Here is a 21,918-nt window from a genome sequence, read left to right as displayed (position 1 = left end):
AGACAAAGAATTAATTAGATACATAACCATACGGAGAAAAAAAACAAAAGTTTTAAACAAGTATTTCAATCAATTGTTATTTACGAATCCGAATTGAATTTGCGAATGGAAATCGATTTTCTAAACTTTTAATTTATGTGTACAAATCCATTACAAATACATGTAAGTAAATAAAAACTGTATGATAATATGTAAGTTATAAGTATATTATAATATGTAAGTTATAAAGAAAACACTAGTGAAATTAATCCTTATTAGAAAGATACGTTTGATTTTCGACTCACATATTCCAGCTACAATATAATTTTTATTATAATTATAATATCTAGCCACAACACATCTTTGGAGATTTGCAACACGATGAACTTACCACGAGTATATTTTGACATAACTGCAGATGATAAGCCATTAGGACAAATTGTAATACAATTACGTCCTGATGTTGTACCAAAGACATCAGAAAATTTTCGTGCGCTATGCACGGGAGAAAGAGGCTATGGTTATAAAGAAAGTTATTTTCATCGCATTATTCCCAATTTCATGTGTCAAGGCGGTGATTTTACTCATCACAATGGTACAGGTGGAAAGTCAATCTATGGTGAAAAATTTGAAGATGAAAATTTTGAACTCAAACATATTGGAGGAGGTATATTATCGATGGCAAATTCTGGTCCAAATACAAACGGCTCACAATTTTTTATCACTACTATAAAAACACCTTGGCTAGACAATAAACATGTTGTATTTGGCAATGTTGTTGAAGGAATGGACATTGTAAGAAAAATTGAAAGTTATGGATCTTCAACTGGTAAAACATATCAAAAAATTATGATAGTAGACTGTGGTCAATTATTTTGAACACTGTAAGATAAAAAAATTTATAAATTATGAATTTAAAAAATGTGGTTTACACATTTATTACTTTTTTATGCAGTTTGTAATTATGTTTAAGAAAAACAAGTAAATTAAGTCTTTATTTACTAATAAAAATATGTAAGATTACATATGTCTGTGTGTATGTATCTATATGTTATGTGCATCCGCAATAACTATATATATTTATAATAATTAAAGTAGATTTTTTTTGGTAATAAAATTATTTTATATCTTTGTTATTTCATTCATAATATTTGAGAATTACAGTATACATATATTATATATATTTTGCAATCTATATTTAAAAAATGTCATGTGACATTCTTCCCATAAAGTTGATGAACATACTTCTATTATATGTATATGTATTAGTATATAATTCAATTTAAACATATAGAATAAGCATAAATAATATGATAGATTACAATATAATTTTCATGAGTAACTATATATAGAGGATAGATAAACTTATCATAACTTTTTTTTTAATGTGATATATTAATTAGAACTTTATTAATATTCAGACATCTTTGTTTCATATTTGTACAAAAATTGTACAAACGTTTTAAGTAAAAATTTGCTTGTCGCAACATACAGATTCACACACAGATATCAACAAAAAATATAAATATCTTATGTTTGAACGAAATTGATATATTTCCTAGTCGATACATATCGGTAAATTAACGACAAAAAATGTATTGAGTTCTATAATGGATGCAAATATCAAAAATACGACGTACATTACGAGACAGATGATCCCGACTGTTCGATTTAATTTGAATTTGTTAATAAGTAAAGCTCCATATAAGATGATTAATGTAGAAAAGAGAGATGCCGAACTGTATACTAGTCCCTGAGAATTGATTTGAACGTAATATTGTCCGGGTACTTTCGGTAATAGCGTAGCTTTTATAAACCATGGCAATCCGAGACACAATAAGACATCGAATACGTTTGATCCAATCGAATTACTTATCCCCATAGCTCCGAGACCTGTAGAGGATTTTTAGTATCTACATATAAAGTACTCTTATATATGTATAAAGTATGGGGCAGGACAGAAATTCTTGTATTTCTAACATCATAGTCTAATAAGATCACAAATAGATGAAGTGTATACCTTGATTTGTAACAATAACACTTGAAACTGCCTCAGGTACGCTCATTCCTGCCGCGAGAAACGTTAAGCCCATAATAGAATCAGGAATTCTAAAAGTATTGCCTGAAACATATAAACGTGACATGAATCATTTCAAATAATATAAAAACAAAATGATATTTAAGAAATTTAGAATGTCTTTAAACATTTCCACATACAATATTCTGATGTTCTGATGTAATGTTATATGGAGTATAAATTTTATGCTTCAACATTTTAAGTATTTTTCGCGAAGTTTTTGCCGTGGTAGCGATTTAAATAAAGTATTAAGTATATATTCAATAATATGTTCGATGAAAACGAAACCATACATACCGATGACAGTGATGACCCATCCAATAATGTAGGATGTAGTCGCGATCCATATTACACACATAAAAAATGTAACAGGATAGCAGAATCGTAACTTGCTTCTTCTACAGTCGGGAATAGTAATGAGTAGTACTAGATTAATGGGCCAAGTGATTATCCACCATAATTTCTCATACATCGAATTCGGCCAAGACGTCATATTTACTATCTCGACTAAAAAAAAAAAAAAATATATATATATATATATATATATATATATAATGCATACATTTTACGTTACTGTTCTTCATTTGCGTCATACGTGTGCAAAAACTTATATTATTAGCGTGCATATGTCGGAACAAGATTATATAAAGATGCTGATTGTGAAATAATATTGCACAGCTTTATATATTGTATATATATATACTATCGTACAATATTATCGCACATGTTACTAATTTTGTGATACATACGTGATTCGTCCGGCTCACTCGAACTCGAAAATTCACAAATCTCCGTTTCTTTGATCAAGTCTGTCAGATTCAGGAAATGAAAAATAGCCAAGTATGAGATTATATTTCTTATGAGTAGTTAACGTATGCAACCCCTGCAAAGAGATATGTGGATTAAAATAAATTGACAGGAATTTATTCTGTGAAATTAAACTATCCTAGTCCACGAAGCGAGATTTTGAGGATTTTTTTTGCCGATTTTTTTTATTTTTTCATACATCAAGCACTATTTTTTGATGGTCACAAATTTGTTGACTTTTAATCTTTTTTTTTCTTTTTTTTTTCTTCTTTTATTTTTTGACGGGATAAAAATCAATGCGACTAGATATTATTAAAAGTAGAACAAAGTTTATTCCTTGATAGAGAAACGAAAAGGTATTAAAAAATATTAGAAGTACACAAATTTATAACTTCACAGAATGAAATTGTATCAATTTTTTTTTTAATTCACTTATTTTTTTGCAGAGACGATAATAATAAATTATATTATATCGATATCTTACTATTTGGTAGAAGCAGGGGGCTCTCTTCGCAGATATTTCTATATCTTTTCTTTCTAGATGTTACTCGATTTATGAAATTGCTGATACGACGATTGAAACACATTGCTGAAAAAGATGAGTGCCAGAGCGATTATTTTTTAATCGTTTAAGTATTCTACATTGTTCTATATTATAATATCGCGGCAAACAATTAAATTAATTACTTACTATTAAAACTCTCATTTTAAACAAATTATAAAACTAAAATGTCTGAATATTCCTATGATTACTATATACTTTCAAATTTAAGGCAAGATTGAAATTTTTCAGACTTGTACATTAAAAAAGAAAAACTTTAATTTGCGTCCATTCTGAAAATTCATTCAACGTGTATTACCTGTTATGTACAGAATGTAACAAGCGACGAGAATGAGCGCCTCGTACCATTCGATACGTCCATTCCGCAGAGTCAAGATCAAGAGAAGAACTGTCAAGGCATACGCCAGTGTATCACGCGACACGGGCCATCCCTCTAAATGTAACACCTGGATATAATATAAGGTGGATATAATATGAGAATTAAATATGTACGTCAAAAAGGAACGAAATCGCACAAATTTGCGTCAAAATTAATACAGCGCATACGTACTTTGTTCGCAAACAACGCGCAACACGCAGGTACCGCCAATATGTTGAATACCGCGGAACCGACGATAGTGCCGACTCCCAAATCACCTTCCGTCACGAAGGTACCAATAACGTTGATGAACAATTCCGGACTCGAACTCGCAGCCGCCATCACGGTCGCGCCGGCCACATCCTCGGTGACATTAAGCTCTGCCAAGAGATTTCGTTCATTTTATTTTAACGGTACTTTATTTTGTCGCGCGAAAAATAGAAAGAGAGAGAGAGAGATCGCGAAAAATTGAATAAAAAAACAATACTATAAAATATAATAGAGGATATATGCATTATATTATATACGTGAAAATGCGGTCAAGTCGGAGAACAATAGTCCTTCAGTTATATACTCACTCTCGCAAATTTTCTTAATAGAGGGAACGAAATAATCGTCGCAGACAATAGCAAGTAATAAAAACAGATAGATAGCGATGACGAAGTGGATTATTATAAATCCTGCCTGTCTTTGCTGCCGCGTAAATCCGTCGGACGGGAATTCCTTGATTGCCGGTGGCGTGCAGTTGTAACTATCGTTCCCTTGTTGTTCCAACTCGCTCATCTGTAGCAATTTACGTCCTCCTAAAATAAACAGCGCCATGAGCAAAAATGTAAAAAAAAAAAAATTGGATTCTCCTACAAAAAGACCTTTTATTCAGACGATAATTTTAAAATATAATTATTCTTTCTAAAACGCGTAAGAAAGGAATGGAGAAAAAAATATTCCGTATTCTAATATATATATACAATATTATTAATTTATGTTACTATTACTAATTATTAATTTATATTATTAATTATTTATATAATATGTTATTCTAATATACTCACGCCAGTCTGCTTCGTAGTCGATATTCGAACTGTCAGAAAACAGTCCCATCATACTGACGCAAAAAATGTACGTAGCTGGTATAGTAATAACGAGAAATATCCGGTATCCGACCATATGTCTGTGCCGCCATACCATTCTTCGTTATGTAAGAACACGTGCAAGAGGGTGATCTTTTTTTCGGGTTACAGCGCAAAAGACGCAAAGCTACGTGATCTTTCTCTCTCTCTCGACGTTTTCTCGACGCGATACGACACGCGATTACCTGCCGTTTATCCGACACTCGGAGTTTGACCACACGTTATATTTTTCATTCGTGAGAGATTTATCGCGCTCTCTTACATCGATAAGATACTGCGCAAAGCAATCGTCTATCCCTTCGATTAAATACGCGTAGGAAAATTTCCGATTTTCACGGACACCAACGTGTTTTCGTCCTTCGAATCTGTTATTTTTACGACAATTGAGATTTATACGAGAATTTATACTCTTAGCCCCAATAAATTTACATTGTTGCTCCACACTTCGAGTTTGATCGCGTTCGACAATTACATGGTCGCGTTATCATAGGAAAGCTACCTCGCGACTCATACGTATTGATACTCGCAAACATTCCGATTAAAATTTATTTCAAATATATTGTACAATGGTATGCGTGATATCGCGATATCTTTGAGATCGAGATGAATCGCGCAAGTATTTGATTTGTACTTTTTTCGTTTAGTAAGCGAAGATAATACCAAGGCACACAATTAGAGAAATCTCATGAGTGTTTAAATTTTCTCGTATCTGTTTGGAGAGAAACATCTTTTATCACTCCAAAATATTAACAGATATTAACAGATAAGCTACTTTATAATCGAATCGAAACGAAATGAATTAGAAAACATGTTTTGAGATAATATAAATTTTTAGAATAAAAATTATAGAGCATACACATATTTGCAAATCTTTATAATAATATTAAAGATAATATTATTTGAGAATTAAGTAAACTATTTGCAGTAATTGATAGATTCAAAATATTTCCAAATGGAATTGATGCAAAGTTTATTAATAAAATTAAATCTTGTAATTTGTATTAATCATGAAAATTTCTATTAAGATGTTACATGCAGACCATTTAAGAGTGATAATTGTCAAAAAATTATACAATTATATGAATGTTGCATACGTTAATGCGTGCATTAATTTCGACCACAAGATGCATCGATGCAGATGTAGACATGTTATCCACGTAGATAGAGCAAAGCGGTTCAGTGCGTCTGTACCAGGCGAATTAATGCACGTTAGATGTATGAGTGTGTATGACTTATGTTAGTATAAACTTAACAGAAGAGACTCCAATCTATCTGGTTTTAAGCCATACTTAGCTGGAAGGAGAGAGCACTTTGCGTGAATCTATTTTATTAATTAAAAAGATAAATGTTTATTATCTTATTATGATGAAAGTAATATAATTATTAAATAAGTGTCCTTTATTGATACTTTATTGCTTGCTATTAACTTTTTATAAACTTTTAAAAGAACTTTTATAGCAAGAAATCTCTTTTAAATTAAAAAATAAATAAATTATGCGATAATAATAATACTTTAATTACTCTAACATTACATTTTTGTATTAAAGTTTATAATCGCGAAAAAAAAAATTATCGAGGATGTTGAGAAGGAAAAGTCGATGTATTAATTGCTAATAGTGTCGTTAGATTTTCTTCTTCTTTCTGCCATACCAGAAGATTGTTTACGTGTCTCGCAAATTTACGAAAACGATACGATGACTAGTTGTAAAATTTTGTTAAAACATGCGTCTATCTAAGCACATCTATTTTTTCCCGCTTACAAAGCATCGATGTCGCGATTGTTCGCAGACGATATACGTAATACGTATTGTTTTTGGTATTGTAAATTTCGGAACTCCGTCGGCTTGAAGCTACACATGCGATACGATTCAGCAACAGGCGCTACGTGCGAGAGAAGAGATAGAGGGAGGGGCGATTCCAACAAACGATGTCGGACTTCGGAGTAGATGTTAATGTAGTATGTGTGTGACAACGGGATTGACAACATGGATACGACTGACCTAGGAGGAGGTGTGTTTGAATCTTATTTTCAATAATATCACCGGGACTGCGACCGTGTTAAAACAGTTTCGAAGCGAAGATGGTGTGAAGCGTGCACGGGGAAATATGTCGATTAGGAGAAACGGAAAACGGCGACGGGATGAGCGGGGAAAAAAATTGGAGAACCGGAGAAAAGGGTCGGAAAAAATGAAATACGTGCATTCGTATATGTAAGGTGTTTTCGATCGGCTCGTTTACTTGGTACTTTGCGTTTCTCCGCGAACACGAGAGTTACCTTGTGAAGACGGGGGGAATGTGCGAATACGGTAGGATGTTTCGTTTGTACTTGGCGTTGGCTTGGTGTCAATTATTCTCCTCGCGATAAACAGCGACCGATGATGAAGAAAGTGTTTCTAAAAAATCTTTTTATGGCATTTGCGATGCTCGCGACATTATATAAAATCAATAGGAAATATTTAGACATATATATTTCCTTCCTCTCCTCTTCTTTCATATCTCTTTGCCGAAATTATCTATTTGCCTCTTTCATTTTATTCTTCTTTCTTTCAACAATCGTGCTGCTTAGATATTCTATGTGCAAAGTTGAAGAATTTTTTTTAATTTTATTTAATTTTGTTTAATTTGAGAATTTTTCCTTTCTTCTTGTTTTTTTCTTCTTCCCTCTTTCCTCTAGAATTTTGATATTTTGTTTGTACAAATAACAGATCGCTTGTACAAATAACACATTTTCGAATAATCGTTATACTTATTGCTTGCCTAGAAATAGAATTATTTATTCATGCATATCACAAACTTGCGAATCTACGAAAGAAAATCTCTACATAAGTTTGGTTTAAATATACCTATACATATAGCGAATTGTATTTTGTTATTGATTGCTGAACTATGAAATTAACGATCCAATTCTAAGCGTTTCATGCGAAATGATTTAAATAGATACATACTCAGATACATACATACATACATTTTAAAGAACAGATATATTTTTAATAGACGAAATATTTTCTCACGTATATTGTTTCTCTTTAATTATACAACATTCTTGCAATTGTTTATTCATTAATTAAATCACCAACAATTTATTATTCAATTTTAAATTCACAAATAATGTTGAATGATTTAAAGCAGATTGTCAGAACTTGTCTACGTATTATAAACAAGTAAAGTATTATATCGAATATAACAAGTGTGTAATTGGAGATAATCAGCACTTGTTCGAGCTCTTTTTTAATATCCTTAAAAACCAACACGAGACGTCGGAAGATAATCAATTTTCTACGTACATAAGCTACTACGGTGCTAATATTTTGTTAATATTAAAATATTTTATTAATATTAAAATGCCGTATCTCGTCTATAATATATCTCGACAAGATTTTAATATAATCAACAACTCGCATTTCAAATTTAATTTATCGATACATTGTTCATTGAGCGCACTAATGCAGTCACACTATCCTTATCGCTAACAAGATAATCATATCCTGACTAAGGTACAAAGATGAGGTCTCGACATGTTAATTCGGATATATGAAATCCTATCAACGCGATCAGATGTACACGTGAAATGTACGAAAGTATCATATTTTTTTGTTAAAAATACATAAGCTATTTACGCAATTGAGGAGAAAGTGACGATAAAATTAATTACTCTATTCGAATGTTTAAAAGAGAGAGCTCGTCAATTTCTTCTAAACGTTCTCTGCAGACATCTTTTAAGCCAAGATCTCGCCCAAAGATCTCTATCAATGGCGTATCAACAGCCACACGCGTTAGCGATGTAGACATAGAAGTTTACCTCCACACTGTACTCGCGTTAGACGAAGCATCCGCTTTCGTTGAGAGCAGTTACGTTGACCTTTAATAAGAACAACGCAGGGGATGGTGAAGCATTAATTAAAGCCAACCCGGCGGGAGTCTTGAGACGAGATAACATAGGTGGCTTAAAGCGATCTAAAGCTAATTAAGCATCATCAATTACGTGATAGGATTAATGAGAATTAATGAAAATAACGCTTGTTCGACGTTTATTATCCTAACGCAACGTTCTTTGTCGCTCACTTGTCTCGCATGATTATCGTGTGTGACTTCAGACTTAGATTTACATATAAATTAAATAAACCATAGTTTAGAGAGGGAATCACACATGTTACGAGCAGCTCATCTCGCGTTTTACGACAAATAAAAAGAAATATCTTTTTTAAATTTATTATTATTCCGTGGTGGAGGAAAACTTTTTTTCGTTTACATTACACATCGTTTAAATCCTAACTGTTTGCAATTGATTACAGAGTAGATCTTTTATTTTTAATCATGTGAAAATATTTCTCTCTTTCTCTCCCGAAAATAATAAATTAATCTTCAAACTTTTAGAGATTATTCGAAATTGCAGCGATCAGCTTAATGGAATCGTAATGATAATTAACACTTATCAGTAAGAATGTAATCCAATGTTCTTCTTCAATTGTATAATACAAAACGCAGAATATAAGAAAAATAGTATATTGATTTAACAGAATTTAGGCAAATCCAATAAAATCAAACCAATTAAAAATATCAAAATTCAGCTATGATTTAAATCTGAGAAACATAATTTTGAAAAAAATAAAGCATCGAATCAACGTCGCTCATCTTTGTTTTATATCATTACAGTTTATATTGTATTACATGGCTTTGCTATGATATCGATTTAAAAAAAATTGTTCTTTTACCTCTAATGCAAAATATATTATAAAGCGCATAAAAATAATGCAAATCATTTATTTATGGGTTTTTCACTACGGTATTATATTTATAATATATTCACAGTCCTTATGAATTTTCTCTCTCTGATAAAGATAAAAAGTTACTTGTAAAATACGTAATTTTTACGCAACTTCACGCATATCATTGAAAAATTATAATAAGTTTATCAAAGACGATTAAGAAAATGTTAATAATCGCAGTTCAACAAAAAGTAATATCTTTTTAATCGGCGAAAAAGATAGTAATTATTCCCTCTAGCGTTTTCGATATAAAATTTTAGCCTCTAGAATATACTGCTCACAATTTTGAAAAATTTCAGATTAGGATCCTGAAAAGGATTTTAAGGCTTCATCGTATCAGCTTATCATATTAATAGCTACGGCATTTGTATAAGACGAGAAAAAAAGATTTATTTTTTCATTAACCAAAATCAAGTATATTGTTAGAAAATTTCTACCAAATCATCTTTCAATCGTTTATCAAAAGTTGAAGATTTATAAATCATTGAATGCAAATTTAATATGTTGAAACAGGTTAAAATTCGAAATGGCAAAATTTAGTACGGCATATGTCAAGATAAAAAAAAAAAAAAAAAAAAAGAAAAAAATTCGAATCTTCGTAAAAATTCGTGTATAAGTACATCGAGAAGGTTTTCACGTTAGATTACGAATCTAAAGTTAAGTTTGACGATCGTCAAACGGCGGATCCAACATACGGCGATCGCCGTGAAGTAAATAATCGATCGAGATAACTACAATGAGATTAATTGTTCCTTGTCTTTTCTTTTAATTTTTTTTTTCTCCATCGAACTGTGTTATCCATCGGCTACCGTCTGCCGGCAACCGGCGACGGGATCGCGCCGCGCCCTTCCGAGCGAACGAATCGCCGGAGAACCCGAGTCGTTGAGTCGTCCGTGATATATATCTACGTTTATACGACGTACATTAGACATGAATGGCATCTGTTCTGCCAAGTTGAATGAGAGCAATTTAACTTCTTTAGGTTGCTTAATCGGTAGGAAGTCACATCCAGTCACATAGCGGTATGAAACCTGTAAGAGGCACCAATACGCGCGCGCACGTTCGCATGCTCGTGTGTCTCTCCCCTTACGGGGAGAGTGTAAAATGCGGAAAGAAAGAGAGAGAGAGAGAGAGAGAGAGAAATTATATAAAATATAAAAATGTAAAATATAAAATTGCGGGAAATATCGTTAATTAACTTCATTGTCGCGATGTCGTTTTAAATGACGATGGCAGCGCAATTAGTTAATCCGGTACGAACAAACGCCTATTTTATATGTGCCACTGATATATTTAATCCTTCAAAAGGATAATTTAAATCGGACATTATATAGTAATCCGGTAATGATCAGATAGATGAGCAATATTCAAAGAAAGTGATCTATTAAATATTTTTTGAATAAAAAAAGAAATTTGAATAAGCTTCAGATATCTTCTTACGATTTTCACGATATGTCTTAATGTATTATATTTATGATTATTATTTAGTGGGATGATTTTTAACAATTTACCATTGCTTTATTGAACAATTGTTGAGTAATAAATTTTAACTCGCGATTATGAACAAAATACATAATGGTAAAGTAGTCAAGTGTGACATGAGTAGAATGAGTAAATTAAATTAATAAGACGATAAAATTTGCCAAGAAAGCTTAAATGTCCATAAATCTACACAAGAGATTCTAATTAAAAGGAACACGTTATCAAAATTAGATTGAAGCTAAATCAAATGTAATACATTTTCAGTATATTTTTAAACATTAATTATACGCAAGAAGAAAATTATATTTTAGCGTCAAAGTTCGTTAGATACACTCGAAGATATATATTAATATCGAAATGTGTAAAAATTTCTAATAGAAGAATATTTGGCAACGAACAGCAGATCGATTGCAAAGTGAGGGGTATGCGTGTCGCGTAGTTCGATAAATGATAAGCTTTTTGCGAGGGATTCGCCTTTGAAAATTCGTCGCCTAAAATTACGAAAGAGCGTGCCGCTCGACGGCTAGGCGACGATCAATCGCAACATCGCTGACGGATCACCTTTATGCCCCTGCCTCTCCCATCCCGCGGCTCCCGCTTGTTTGTCAAAAGAATTCGGCACGACACGACGGTTCCATAAAATTGAAGTAATGACGAACGGTAACGAGACGTTTCCTACTTGTGCCGTATCGTTATCTTACCACCACACGATCCGATTTGGACATCGCACACCGTCGCCAACGTGTCCGTGTGCCCGGTGCATGGCGTGACATTCCGTGTCGTTTTCTAGCGGCAACGTACGTCTCTATTCGGCGAGTCAACGTACGTGTTGCTCGTACGCCGATTTCGTAACCGTCGATCTACCTCCACGTCATCCTCATCGTCTTCGTCGTCGTCACGACTCTGCTCCCTTTTAGCACCAGAATGAGCCGCCGGCTCTAAAAAGATAATGGTTAACTTTAAGCTCCTCCCTCCGCTCTTATCGTATTAAAGCCACGAGCGGTCGCGAAGCTTCGAGGAAAAGAGCTTCTGCTTTACATCAAAGTAGCAAACACGCGTAATTGACGTTAATATCGCGCGAATGTAGCATAGCTGGAACGCGCGTATCGAATTGTCGAAGATACACGAGAGAATGCAATGTCTGAGAGAGTGTCTGTTAGCACTGCGACCTGTAAATGGAAACGAAGGTATTTCGCGGTTTAATTAACACGCGCACCGTACGGTTTTGTAGGTACGCGCTTTGCGTGTTACGCAACGATAAAAACGCATTTCGTCGGATACGAGTGTGTCCTGGGTGCGGTACATCCGGAATCGGTATTATGCGATCGCCGCCAATGATACAGGGTGCGGCGAAAATCGTAGAGTACGGACGACAGAATCCTTCGCGATATAAAGTAAACTGAGATTGCGGGAGATCAAATTTCTTCTCGCCAAAGTTTTATCCTCGAGCGAATCGACTTGAAAAAAAAAAAAAAAAAAAAAAAAAAAAAAATTAATCTCTCGAAATTATCATCCAATCGACAGAGAGAGGAGAATGAAGAACTAAAGATATATTTCTGCTATCTCTATCGATTATATAAGATTACCGCGTTTATTAGCGCTTACGATATCGATGAAGTAAATTAAGGCACGTCCGTCGTAAGTCAATGCCCCCTGTAGAACGTGACAATTGTATTCGAACGTATCATCAAATTACTCTCCGATAGAGAAGATAGGACGTCTTATACGAAAAAAAAAAAAAAATATATATATATATATTTTCTATATCAAATTAAACTCACGAAAAGAATTTCAGACAAAACGACGACAATGAATAATTATATAAAAATTCTGATGACGAGACTTGCTACACGATATCGTGCGTGTATTTTTCTTAAAGGAAAAAAACTTACATTTTTTTTTTTTTTTAGGTATAAATTGTACGCCACCGGCTATAGAAGATTTTCCACACGACCTGTTTGATGAGGAGCAAAGACAAGGCGGTGCCGTTGTCGTACACGTCATCGTGTCGCTTTACTTATTTATCGCTTTAGCAGTAGTATGCGATAAATTCTTCGTACCTGCTGTAGAAAAAATATGTCACGGTAAGAGGGTTGTATTACATATATATATATGCATATATATATATATTTTTTTTTTCCCTTTTAATACTACACGTCGAGAGAGAAATGTTTGTTCAACCAAAGCCGGTGCCAATTAAACATCTAGATCGGATCAAAACAGATCATTCTGGCACTCTTACCGACGCCTCGTGCCGATCCCCCGCTCGAGATATGCGACTGTCGAATCGATGCCCATGCTGCGGCATATCTGCGTCACTGCGGGCGCCAGACACGTCTTCATCGGTTACCGTAATTGTCTCTCATTCGGAAATCTCGCCTGACATTTCTCCAAACAAATATGTACTTAGCTTCGGAGCTGCCTTCAGCGTTAAATGTGATTGCCCGATTCGTACGATAGGAGTATCGAACGTCGGACAATCGCATCTATCGCTAAAACACATACGAGGCTTATCATCTAGAAATGAGAAAAAATTAATTGATGTATTTGACGTAATATTAAATCCCGAAATTGTCCATCTGTCATTATCACGGGGGCTATTTTTGTCGGAGAAGAAATCTCTCTCTTATAATAACTTCTATTATTTTAAATCTCTCTCGATTATTTTTTCCGTATCTATTTTTTTAACGAAATTGCATAAAAAGGAAATATTCACTCTAGATGGTAATGTATTTTTACGCTCCGTACGTGTATACGTATACATACATGTATGCGTATATATAAAGAAGAAGGGTTGAGAGTAAAAGAATCCAAGTTGACATGTTGCATTTTAGCACTCTCGATGTCAAAAGACGTAGCCGGCGCGACGTTTATGGCGGCGGCGACGTCGGCCCCAGAATTATTCGTGAATGCCATCGGAACATTCATCACGGAAGGTGACATTGGCGTCGGGACGATAGTAGGTTCCGCAGTATTCAACATCCTGGCTGTCCCAGCCTGCTGCGGTATCGGTGCGGGAATGGTAGGTTGCCAAGTGTTCTATATAATTTGAGAAAAAAAAATATATATATACATATATATATAACAAACTTATATACAAAAGACAAAGAGAAAAACGCGACAACTTGCACATAAAAAAAATGTTGTGCTATATATTCAAAAAGAAATTGATTAATATTATGTCATATTAATTAGAATATAAAAAACATATTGCTGGGAGAAAAATAAGTGTACGTTTGATAAATATATATTTAAACAATTTATATATATATATATATATATATATATATATATATATATAAACATATAAATATTATGCATATAAATGTATATCTTTTGACACATTTATTTTATATTGTAAGTTTATATATAGTATACGGATTTTTTTTTTAATTTTCTTTAGACACGTGCTAAGTGAAATTATCGATCACGTATTTAGATTCATAAAAAAATTAATTTTTCTTCCTTTTCTTGTCAATACTATTCATCATTAAATCGCCAACAATTTTATTTTATTTGCTTATATAATTATGAATAAACGACGTGTAAATTTTATCGCGATTCAATATATGTAATAAGTATAAAATTAATTAATTAATACAACGTCAATTGATAACGCCAAGAATCTATATCAATCTATATCAATGTGCACTAAGAAACTGTCAGACATGCGTCACACTGATACGTAATAAACATTCTTGAAAATTTGCACGCATGGTATTTAATACGCACTCTTATATACGTAAAAAAATCTGCAATAATAACATATTCACGCGTATAAACACAATTTAAATTAAATTCAAGATAACTATAAAATAAACATACAGAGAGCGTCTAAAGTTTTTAAATATATTTCCCTTTAGAAAAATTCCCCCTTAACGGATTTAAAATTGAAACTTTTAAAAAATATATATATATATATATATGTAATTTTAACTCGCACGAGCAGAAAAAGTTGTCCTTATCTTTGGAAATAGATAAATAATCTTATTTTTATAATTTTACGTAAATGGATATCTATTTAAAATTATTGAATTATATTTAAAACATTCATTTTCCGAGTATGCAAGAAAATCTGTCAAATATTCAAGAGCATCTATGGATATCTGATAATATTTTCTCTCACCGGATACGTAAGATACGTTCATCGGTTATTCAGATATAATATTTACGAAAGATATTCTCCGGATACGCAAGTATATCCATTAAATATTGTATATCATAAATTATATTCGTAATAATCTTTCCCCATAAGCAGGTGGTGCCACTGGATTGGTGGCCTGTTAGCAGAGATTGTCTTGCTTATGGTGTCACCGTCGCCATTTTAATATGCATTATACACGACGAGCGAGTGGAGTGGTACGAGGCATTAACGTTGGTGCTCTTGTATATTGTTTACATCGCCGTGATGTATTGGGATAAATCGTTCCAGCGGTGTACGAGATTCCGTACAAACGACGACCAGATATCTTCGGATGGCCGACGAGTTACAACAGGTGAGGCCGTAATTTCGGTTTCATTACAACTTTGATCTACAAGAAATGCTGTTGTTTTCAAGTAGAAAAACTCGTGACGTGTTCCAAGATGAATCTAATAGAAGCGTAAATAAAACATTCAACGATTCTGCAGCGATTTATTTTTGTTTTATAAAATATCTCATCCTCTACTTTCCATTAATTTCTCGTAAAAAAAAAGTATTTCAATAATTAATCAAGTGTTTACACATACAATTGGTAAAAATAAAGTTCGAACGCGAAGGAGACGAAATATTTTGATGTTCTCGAGATCCCTGAGAGTCTCGAGGACGCGAGCGAGCGTATTATCTGTCTCTGCAATCTAATCCAGACACTGCGACAATATGTTTACTCGCTTGAAAAGCACGTTTCTCACAGATTCTAGCGACATTCACTTACCAAGACCGGACAAATTACAATCACCCGGGGATCATGTGGAGCAAATAGCCACTATTGACGTACCGCTACAAAATGGCGGGACGAAAACGCAGGAAGAGAATCCAGATTCTAGTAAGACTGTTTGTTCTCTTTTTCGAATTTTTGCATCGTGCAACATTATAGATAAAAGTTTAAAAATAAAATATAATTCATCGTACAAAAGTGTCATTAACAAATATTTATTCTTCTAATAAAATCTAATCTAATCAAAACGCGATCCGTCTCATTATCAACCGTATCGATGACACCACCATATATCTGTCAATAATAGTATTCTCGAATAATAGTGCAATGCGCAATATTTCGAACGTCACTTGATAGGTCAAGTGTACTAATTGTAAGTGTATTAAGCATGAATGGAAATTTTTCGAGTAAGAGTCATCAGAAGAGATCAGAGAGATCAAATTTGAATTTAAATTTGATAAACCCATCATAGAGCTATTATTCAAAACTTACAGCTTAATGTTATTTTACGTGAAATGATATTTATTTTCAGGAAAGATAAACGAGGCAATATCTGTTCTGAATTTAATATTCCCGTAATATGTTGTATGACAGATTATGAGTACGAACTGTTGGTGTGGCCAGCGCATGCCGGATGGTTAAGGAAGACCGCTTGGGTCACAACATGGCCCATACATCTTGTATTCATGTGCACGATCCCCGACTGCGAAAAACCTCGATTTAAGAATTGGTTTCCCATCACGTTCGTGATGTGCATCATATGGATTGGATCGCTTAGCTACGTTGTAGCGTGGATGATCACTATAATCGGTGAGTAGAGATATAATTTTAATTTGCAACTTAGCAAGTTGAATATGGGGAAAAGTTCTGTTAGAAATGACATCCGATGAAATTTTCGTTAAAGACATCGTCGATTCGATGCTGACGAGGAAAAATATGATGACGAAACGTTTTTATCGCGCGTACAAGAATTTTGAAAAATCTCAAGAATCGAAAAGTGTGAATCTTAAACTTGCATAAATTTTTTTTTTTTTTCAGGCGACACGCTCAAAATACCAGATTCCGTAATGGGCATCACTTTTCTCGCGGCGGGGACTAGTGTACCTGAAGCCGTATCGAGTGTGATTGTCGCAAAACAAGGTATACACAATTATACTGTCTTTTATGATAAAAAATATACGTGGAAAATGAATTCCTCGTAACGAGGGAATATCGGTAAGTTGATTATCAAATTAGCACACGCTGTGTTAAACATTAAGAGGAACTTGATAATTGGATCGAGTAGGAATCTGAAGAGGGCGAATTTCAAGGGGGAAAAAGAAGGAAACAGCAAGTGTGAAGAGTCGGAAAAATAATTACACATTCTTTTCTTTCCGTAACTCCTCTTATCGTCCCGTTTTATTGTTCAGGGCATGGCTCGATGGGCATCAGTAATTCGATAGGATCGAATACATTCGATATACTGCTATGCCTCGGACTACCCTGGCTAATCAAGTCATCCTTTTCGCCCACGCAGCCCGGCAGGCATTACATCAGTATAAATTCCGGCGGGCTGGAATACAGCGCCATATCGTTGCTGTCGACCCTGATGCTGCTGTACATCGCGTTCGCCTCCAACAAGTTTCAGCTCGACAGAAAAGTAGGCCGCGCCTGCTTGTGCATGTATGCCGTGTTCCTTATACTGGCGTCGCTGATCGAGCTCAACGTATTCTTCATGGTAAATCTCCCCACCTGCCAAAGGACGGTGAAATGATCGAGATACCCCGGACGATGACCCGCCCGCAGTACATGTCCGGGCGCGGCCCCGTTCGCAATCCGCGCCGGAAACTCTTCCCCCTCCCCCCTTCGGACTTACCGAGAGAGACCCATTCGTGCGAGGGGTGTTTATATTTCCAGCAACACGGCATCACCGTGTGTACAGTTTTAATATCACAATGTTATCACCATGTTTAGAACTATGGCAGTAATGCATTTTGTATTTATCACTGCTCTCTAAAAAGAATCTCTCTTCCTCTCCGCCTCTTGTCTCTCCGCTCTCTTCTCCACATCGCAAAACCTCCATGCTATTTTTGAGTATATTAGTCGACATCTCTTCGTTCCATCCGACATATACATTTTACGCTCTCTCATCTCGAGTTTTTCTCAATTTTTACCTCTATTATACATATATATATGTAACGCCAACTCTTCCTTCTTCCCTTCTCTTCCTTCTCTTCACTTATTTCTCTCTTGAAATACGATTACTGTGCTTACGGCTATATTGTGTGCGCCGAAAAATCAACAACTTACGATTAGCCACAGTAACGAGCCACGGATCTCAAGCCACACAATCGGAAGCTTGCCCGAGAATCTAAACGCGTGCGTCGAGAAGGCAAAGTCGTCGCCGGGGCGAATGCCTCTAAATACGCGATTTCTGACAATCGTAATTGAGCGACGATGAGGGAGGGATCGAACAAGGGCGCTTCGCGACTGTGTCTAATTGTACGAAAGCGCAAGAAAGACTGCCGTTCCGTCAGCATATCGCAGACCTCGGTGTGTGACCGCGTGGAAACGTGTTTACGCGAGTGAAATGTCATCTCTCGATTTAACCGTGGCAGCCCGTTTCGTTCGTTTACGAATCCGCGCCGTCGATCTGTCAAAGTGTCGCATCATCGTTTCGACGGTATACGCAAAATCTACTATCCAGAAGTAATTTGCTGTTAAATACTCGCCGAAATACATCGCTCGATGAAAATTTACCTCTGTTTAATATCTCCGCTGAAAAAAAAAAAAAAAGAGAAAAAGCTACTTCATTAATAGTGTACATTCGAGGAACAGCGGAAAAATTCTCCCGTTTCACAATCACGTGGCGAGCCTTTATCCGCCGGCAATATAACGCATACAGGCACGCATACACATACACGCAAAATCGTAATATAACGTCGAAACAAGCCGTTGCGCGCGCGATAACACCCTTCTGCGATAACACACACCTTTACACAAATTGCGAAAACACAAAATCTGTGACTGTAAATGTGTTTAGATAAAACCGTAACTTAACATTTAATAAAGTACTGTAATAAGTTATTAAAATAATACAGCCAATATACAAAAATCGATTCCTCTCCAGTCTTCGTGAGTGTACATACGGGAAGGAAGAAAAGGAGGGGGGAAGGGAGTGAGAATTTTCACTTATTGTTAGAAATATGGAACTCTTATACAGACTGTCCCGCGTAAAAAAAAAAAAAATCTTCAATTCGCTTATAAAAATAATAATTCGCAAAAGATGCGTGTGATTTTTGACGTTATTTTCTATATCTTGATGAAACTCTGGATTGATTTACCTTGGAAATTATGAGACGACGTTTAAATCGACAATATTTATAAATGAACGCTGCTGTGGGATATTTATATTTCGTCGAGGGAATTTTATGGATGGCACGTCTCGCTTTTGTTTCCCGTGCATGCATACGTACTATGATATTCTTATTCGTTTACACGAGAAAAATCGAACGAAAGAAGATCCGATATACATACATCACATTGATGCCGGCGCTGTTTTTAAAATACACATCATCATAAGTTGATATTTTCTCGAGACTCTTCTAAAAATATATTTTAGTATATATAACTGCGGTCTTACAAAGGGAGAGGATAAAACTTTTTTTATAGAAAAGATATAAAAAATCGAAATAAATAAAATGTAATTCTTTTTGTTTAATTTCATGTGGGTTTTTTTTTTTTCAGAGAATTTTAATTTACGATTATTAAGATAATGCTAAGGATTGAAAAGTTTATAAATAAAATCTTCGATTGTGAGTGATATTTTCAGTTTATATTATAAGAAATTGTAACATACAGCAGAGTCTAAAACACGCTTTTGTAGAGACTCGTATCTACAATCGTACAAATGCTACCAGTACCATTTTTAAGCCTAATCTCTTTTCTTTTTTTTTTAATATTCGCTAAATATTTACATCAGATTACATTATTGTGTGCATAAAATTATGTTCTTTAATCGTGCTACATTGTCATTGCCAATCTCTAAAATGAAACTCATTGTCAGACGCGCTGTTGGTGCTTTGACATTTCTGTTATGTAGAGAGATAATTTTCATATCAGCCAAGAATGCGTTCATAAATCTTGACCCGCTATTTCAGTTATACGTAGATATCGGTACAACTCTGATAGTCACAAAGACATTAATATCAGAATTATACAAGTGGAACGAATAAATGCGAGATTTATACCGTGTATATCATAGCGAAATTCTTTTTCTCGCTATACATCAGCGAACGATGTCTGTCGTAAGATCAAACGACTTACTAGTAAGAAATACCGATCATCATCATCCTGATTACCGAATATATATCCGACAATCTTTATTTAAAGTCGATACAGATATATGTCTCCTCTCGGATTTTCCTGAAAACTCGAGCCTTGGCACGGATTCAACGACCGAGTTTACCAGCGAACCTCCCAGCGCGCGTCTGGCTCCTCTCTTCGCAGACTCCGCAATGTATGAAAAGATACGAGTCGAACGGGACGTTGCCAACGTGCGCTCAACGTATAATTCCCTCCAATATTTTACGTCGCGAGATCCGCTTGCAGGTACGTACGTACTATACGATTCGCTCCGCGAATGACACAGATACGGCGAACGTCAATGTCATAATTCGTTGACGCGATCAGCTGGAAACTGTCACCGTTCGCGGCAAAAATGTATATGGGCGCGCGCGTGACCATCTTTTGGTCGTCTCGGTCCTATGTACACTTTTGTCTTGGTGAAACTATCAGATCATCTCGTATATAATCATCCTCGACGGTTGAGCGGTATTAGCCGTATCCGCACGCGACCGGTGCTGTCAATGCGCGCGGATTCTCCACGTTAACGGCCATGTATGCGTGACACACCGACACAGCGACGCTCGTATCTAGACTTATCCGCATTATTCGAAGAGCAAGTTTCGAGGTAGATTGTTTGCGACAATGTACAATACATACATGTATTTGCTTGCGATATATTCGTTTTGGCCTTACTTTCGTTGCACTATGTAAATCGACGATCGTAGAGTGTGTCACGTATTTGTATAGGTATGCGTATGACGACTGTGAGTATGTGTATGTGTGTGTGTGTGTGTGAATACAATAACTTTATAATGGTGGTGAGAGAGGGGTCAGTTGCGTGTCGGCGCGGTAGATCTGCAATGCGGCGTTGCCGTTGAAACCGTTGATTCACAAAACCCTTCTTCCTACGTTGATTATATATGTTTCCTCCGTATGTATGTGCGTGCGGCCGCGTGTGGGTACTCTGTGTGTGTGTGTGTGTGTGTATGTGCGCGCGCGTGGTAAAGAAAGAAGGGTGGGAGGGAGAGGGTGGATAGTACGCGCGCGCCGAATGCGGTTGACACACACGCGTTTAGAACTGCTCTTCGTATACGTATAATTGGTATTCGACGATAAAGTTGTGATTTTTTTAAAGGTATTTGAGGATTTTTATTTGCATTTCTCCTGCGTATTCATCTTGATCGGGAAGACGGTGTAAATAATGCCGATGAATACTATAATGTTCTTCGCGAAACTAGAATCATTCGAATCATTTTTAATGACTGACAATGAGTTTGACTTCTCCTCCCATTGTTACTATTATGTGTTTAGGATAAAAGAGGGGCAAAATTTTTAAAATCTCTTTCGACTTATTTATAACTGGTTACATTCGAAAATTATTTGTTCTAATATGAGAGAAGGTACGTTTTCCATGATCCGTGATTCACATTCGAAGAGATAAAAGATTTGCTTGTTTAATATAGATATTTAAAAAAAAAATTGATGTACCATAAAAAAAATACGGGTATATCGCAA

General features: G+C 35.0%; 3 protein-coding genes and 1 long non-coding RNA gene across 10 annotated transcripts in view; 2 read left to right on the top strand and 2 right to left on the bottom strand.

The window, feature by feature from the left end:
• The first annotated feature begins 360 nt into the window (after window positions 1-360).
• On the top strand, window positions 361-858 carry LOC138937254 (peptidyl-prolyl cis-trans isomerase). Its single transcript, XM_070303310.1, has one exon. The coding sequence runs from the start codon at window positions 361-363 to the stop codon at window positions 856-858; it is 498 nt and encodes a 165-aa protein (XP_070159411.1).
• A 510-nt stretch (window positions 859-1,368) lies between these two features.
• Window positions 1,369-12,338, bottom strand: LOC138937283 (sodium/potassium/calcium exchanger 4). 3 transcript variants are annotated; one of them, XM_070303402.1, is made up of 9 exons: window positions 11,988-11,998; window positions 4,362-4,586; window positions 3,976-4,163; window positions 3,724-3,871; window positions 3,348-3,452; window positions 2,806-2,865; window positions 2,354-2,563; window positions 2,000-2,101; window positions 1,369-1,872 (listed from the first exon to the last, which is right to left on the bottom strand). In XM_070303402.1, the coding sequence occupies exons 2-9, from the start codon at window positions 4,564-4,566 to the stop codon at window positions 1,538-1,540; spliced, it is 1,353 nt and encodes a 450-aa protein (XP_070159503.1). In that variant the 5' UTR covers window positions 4,567-4,586; window positions 11,988-11,998; the 3' UTR covers window positions 1,369-1,537. The 3 variants fall into 3 exon arrangements, with proteins under 3 accessions (XP_070159503.1, XP_070159501.1, XP_070159502.1); XM_070303400.1 differs by lacking the exon at window positions 11,988-11,998 and adding an exon at window positions 4,836-5,610; XM_070303401.1 differs by having other exon boundaries at window positions 1,370-1,872; window positions 11,863-12,338.
• Zyd (sodium/potassium/calcium exchanger zydeco) lies at window positions 6,360-19,801 on the top strand. Of its 5 annotated transcripts, none has more exons than XM_070303407.1 (8): window positions 6,360-6,923; window positions 13,072-13,245; window positions 13,996-14,183; window positions 15,420-15,657; window positions 16,054-16,185; window positions 16,672-16,887; window positions 17,116-17,217; window positions 17,487-19,801. In XM_070303407.1, the coding sequence occupies exons 1-8, from the start codon at window positions 6,899-6,901 to the stop codon at window positions 17,828-17,830; spliced, it is 1,419 nt and encodes a 472-aa protein (XP_070159508.1). In that variant the 5' UTR covers window positions 6,360-6,898; the 3' UTR covers window positions 17,831-19,801. The 5 variants fall into 5 exon arrangements, with proteins under 5 accessions (XP_070159508.1, XP_070159506.1, XP_070159509.1 ...); XM_070303405.1 differs by having other exon boundaries at window positions 6,361-6,923; window positions 15,417-15,657; window positions 17,487-19,798; XM_070303408.1 differs by having other exon boundaries at window positions 6,361-7,219; window positions 15,417-15,657; window positions 17,487-19,798.
• The window catches only part of LOC138937290 (uncharacterized), a 16,050-nt gene continuing 7,541 nt past the window's right edge, over window positions 13,410-21,918 (bottom strand). The window contains exons 2-3 of the long non-coding RNA XR_011447489.1: window positions 13,928-14,200; window positions 13,410-13,678 (exon numbers count right to left, since the gene is read on the bottom strand). This is a non-coding gene — a long non-coding RNA (uncharacterized lncRNA). The remainder of the gene's footprint in view (window positions 13,679-13,927; window positions 14,201-21,918) is intronic.

The sequence above is a fragment of the Polyergus mexicanus genome, unplaced genomic scaffold (assembly GCF_030449975.1).
Source record: "Polyergus mexicanus isolate NDT 795.1 unplaced genomic scaffold, iyPolMexi1.0 SCAF_10, whole genome shotgun sequence".
Classification (NCBI taxonomy): Eukaryota; Metazoa; Arthropoda; class Insecta; order Hymenoptera; family Formicidae; genus Polyergus; species Polyergus mexicanus.
The sequence above is the reverse complement of the archived record's forward strand: the minus strand, read 5'-3'. Positions and strand labels throughout refer to the sequence as shown.

Excerpts from the sequence above, each read along its gene's own strand:
- LOC138937254 (XM_070303310.1), top strand. The coding sequence starts at position 361 with ATGAACTTACCACGAGTATATTTTGACATAACTGCAGATGATAAGCCA.
- LOC138937283 (XM_070303400.1), bottom strand. The coding sequence starts at position 4,971 with ATGGTATGGCGGCACAGACATATGGTCGGATACCGGATATTTCTCGTT. Across the intron at positions 3,453-3,723 it reads TTACATTCTGTACATAACAG|CAATGTGTTTCAATCGTCGT; the intron begins GTAATACACGTT and ends CATCTTTTTCAG. Across the intron at positions 2,102-2,353 it reads ATGGGTCATCACTGTCATCG|GCAATACTTTTAGAATTCCT; the intron begins GTATGTATGGTT and ends TATATGTTTCAG.
- Zyd (XM_070303403.1), top strand. The coding sequence starts at position 12,294 with ATGCAATGTCTGAGAGAGTGTCTGTTAGCACTGCGACCTGTAAATGGA. Across the intron at positions 13,246-13,995 it reads TGTAGAAAAAATATGTCACG|CACTCTCGATGTCAAAAGAC; the intron begins GTAAGAGGGTTG and ends GTTGCATTTTAG. Across the intron at positions 16,186-16,671 it reads GGAAGAGAATCCAGATTCTA|ATTATGAGTACGAACTGTTG; the intron begins GTAAGACTGTTT and ends GTTGTATGACAG.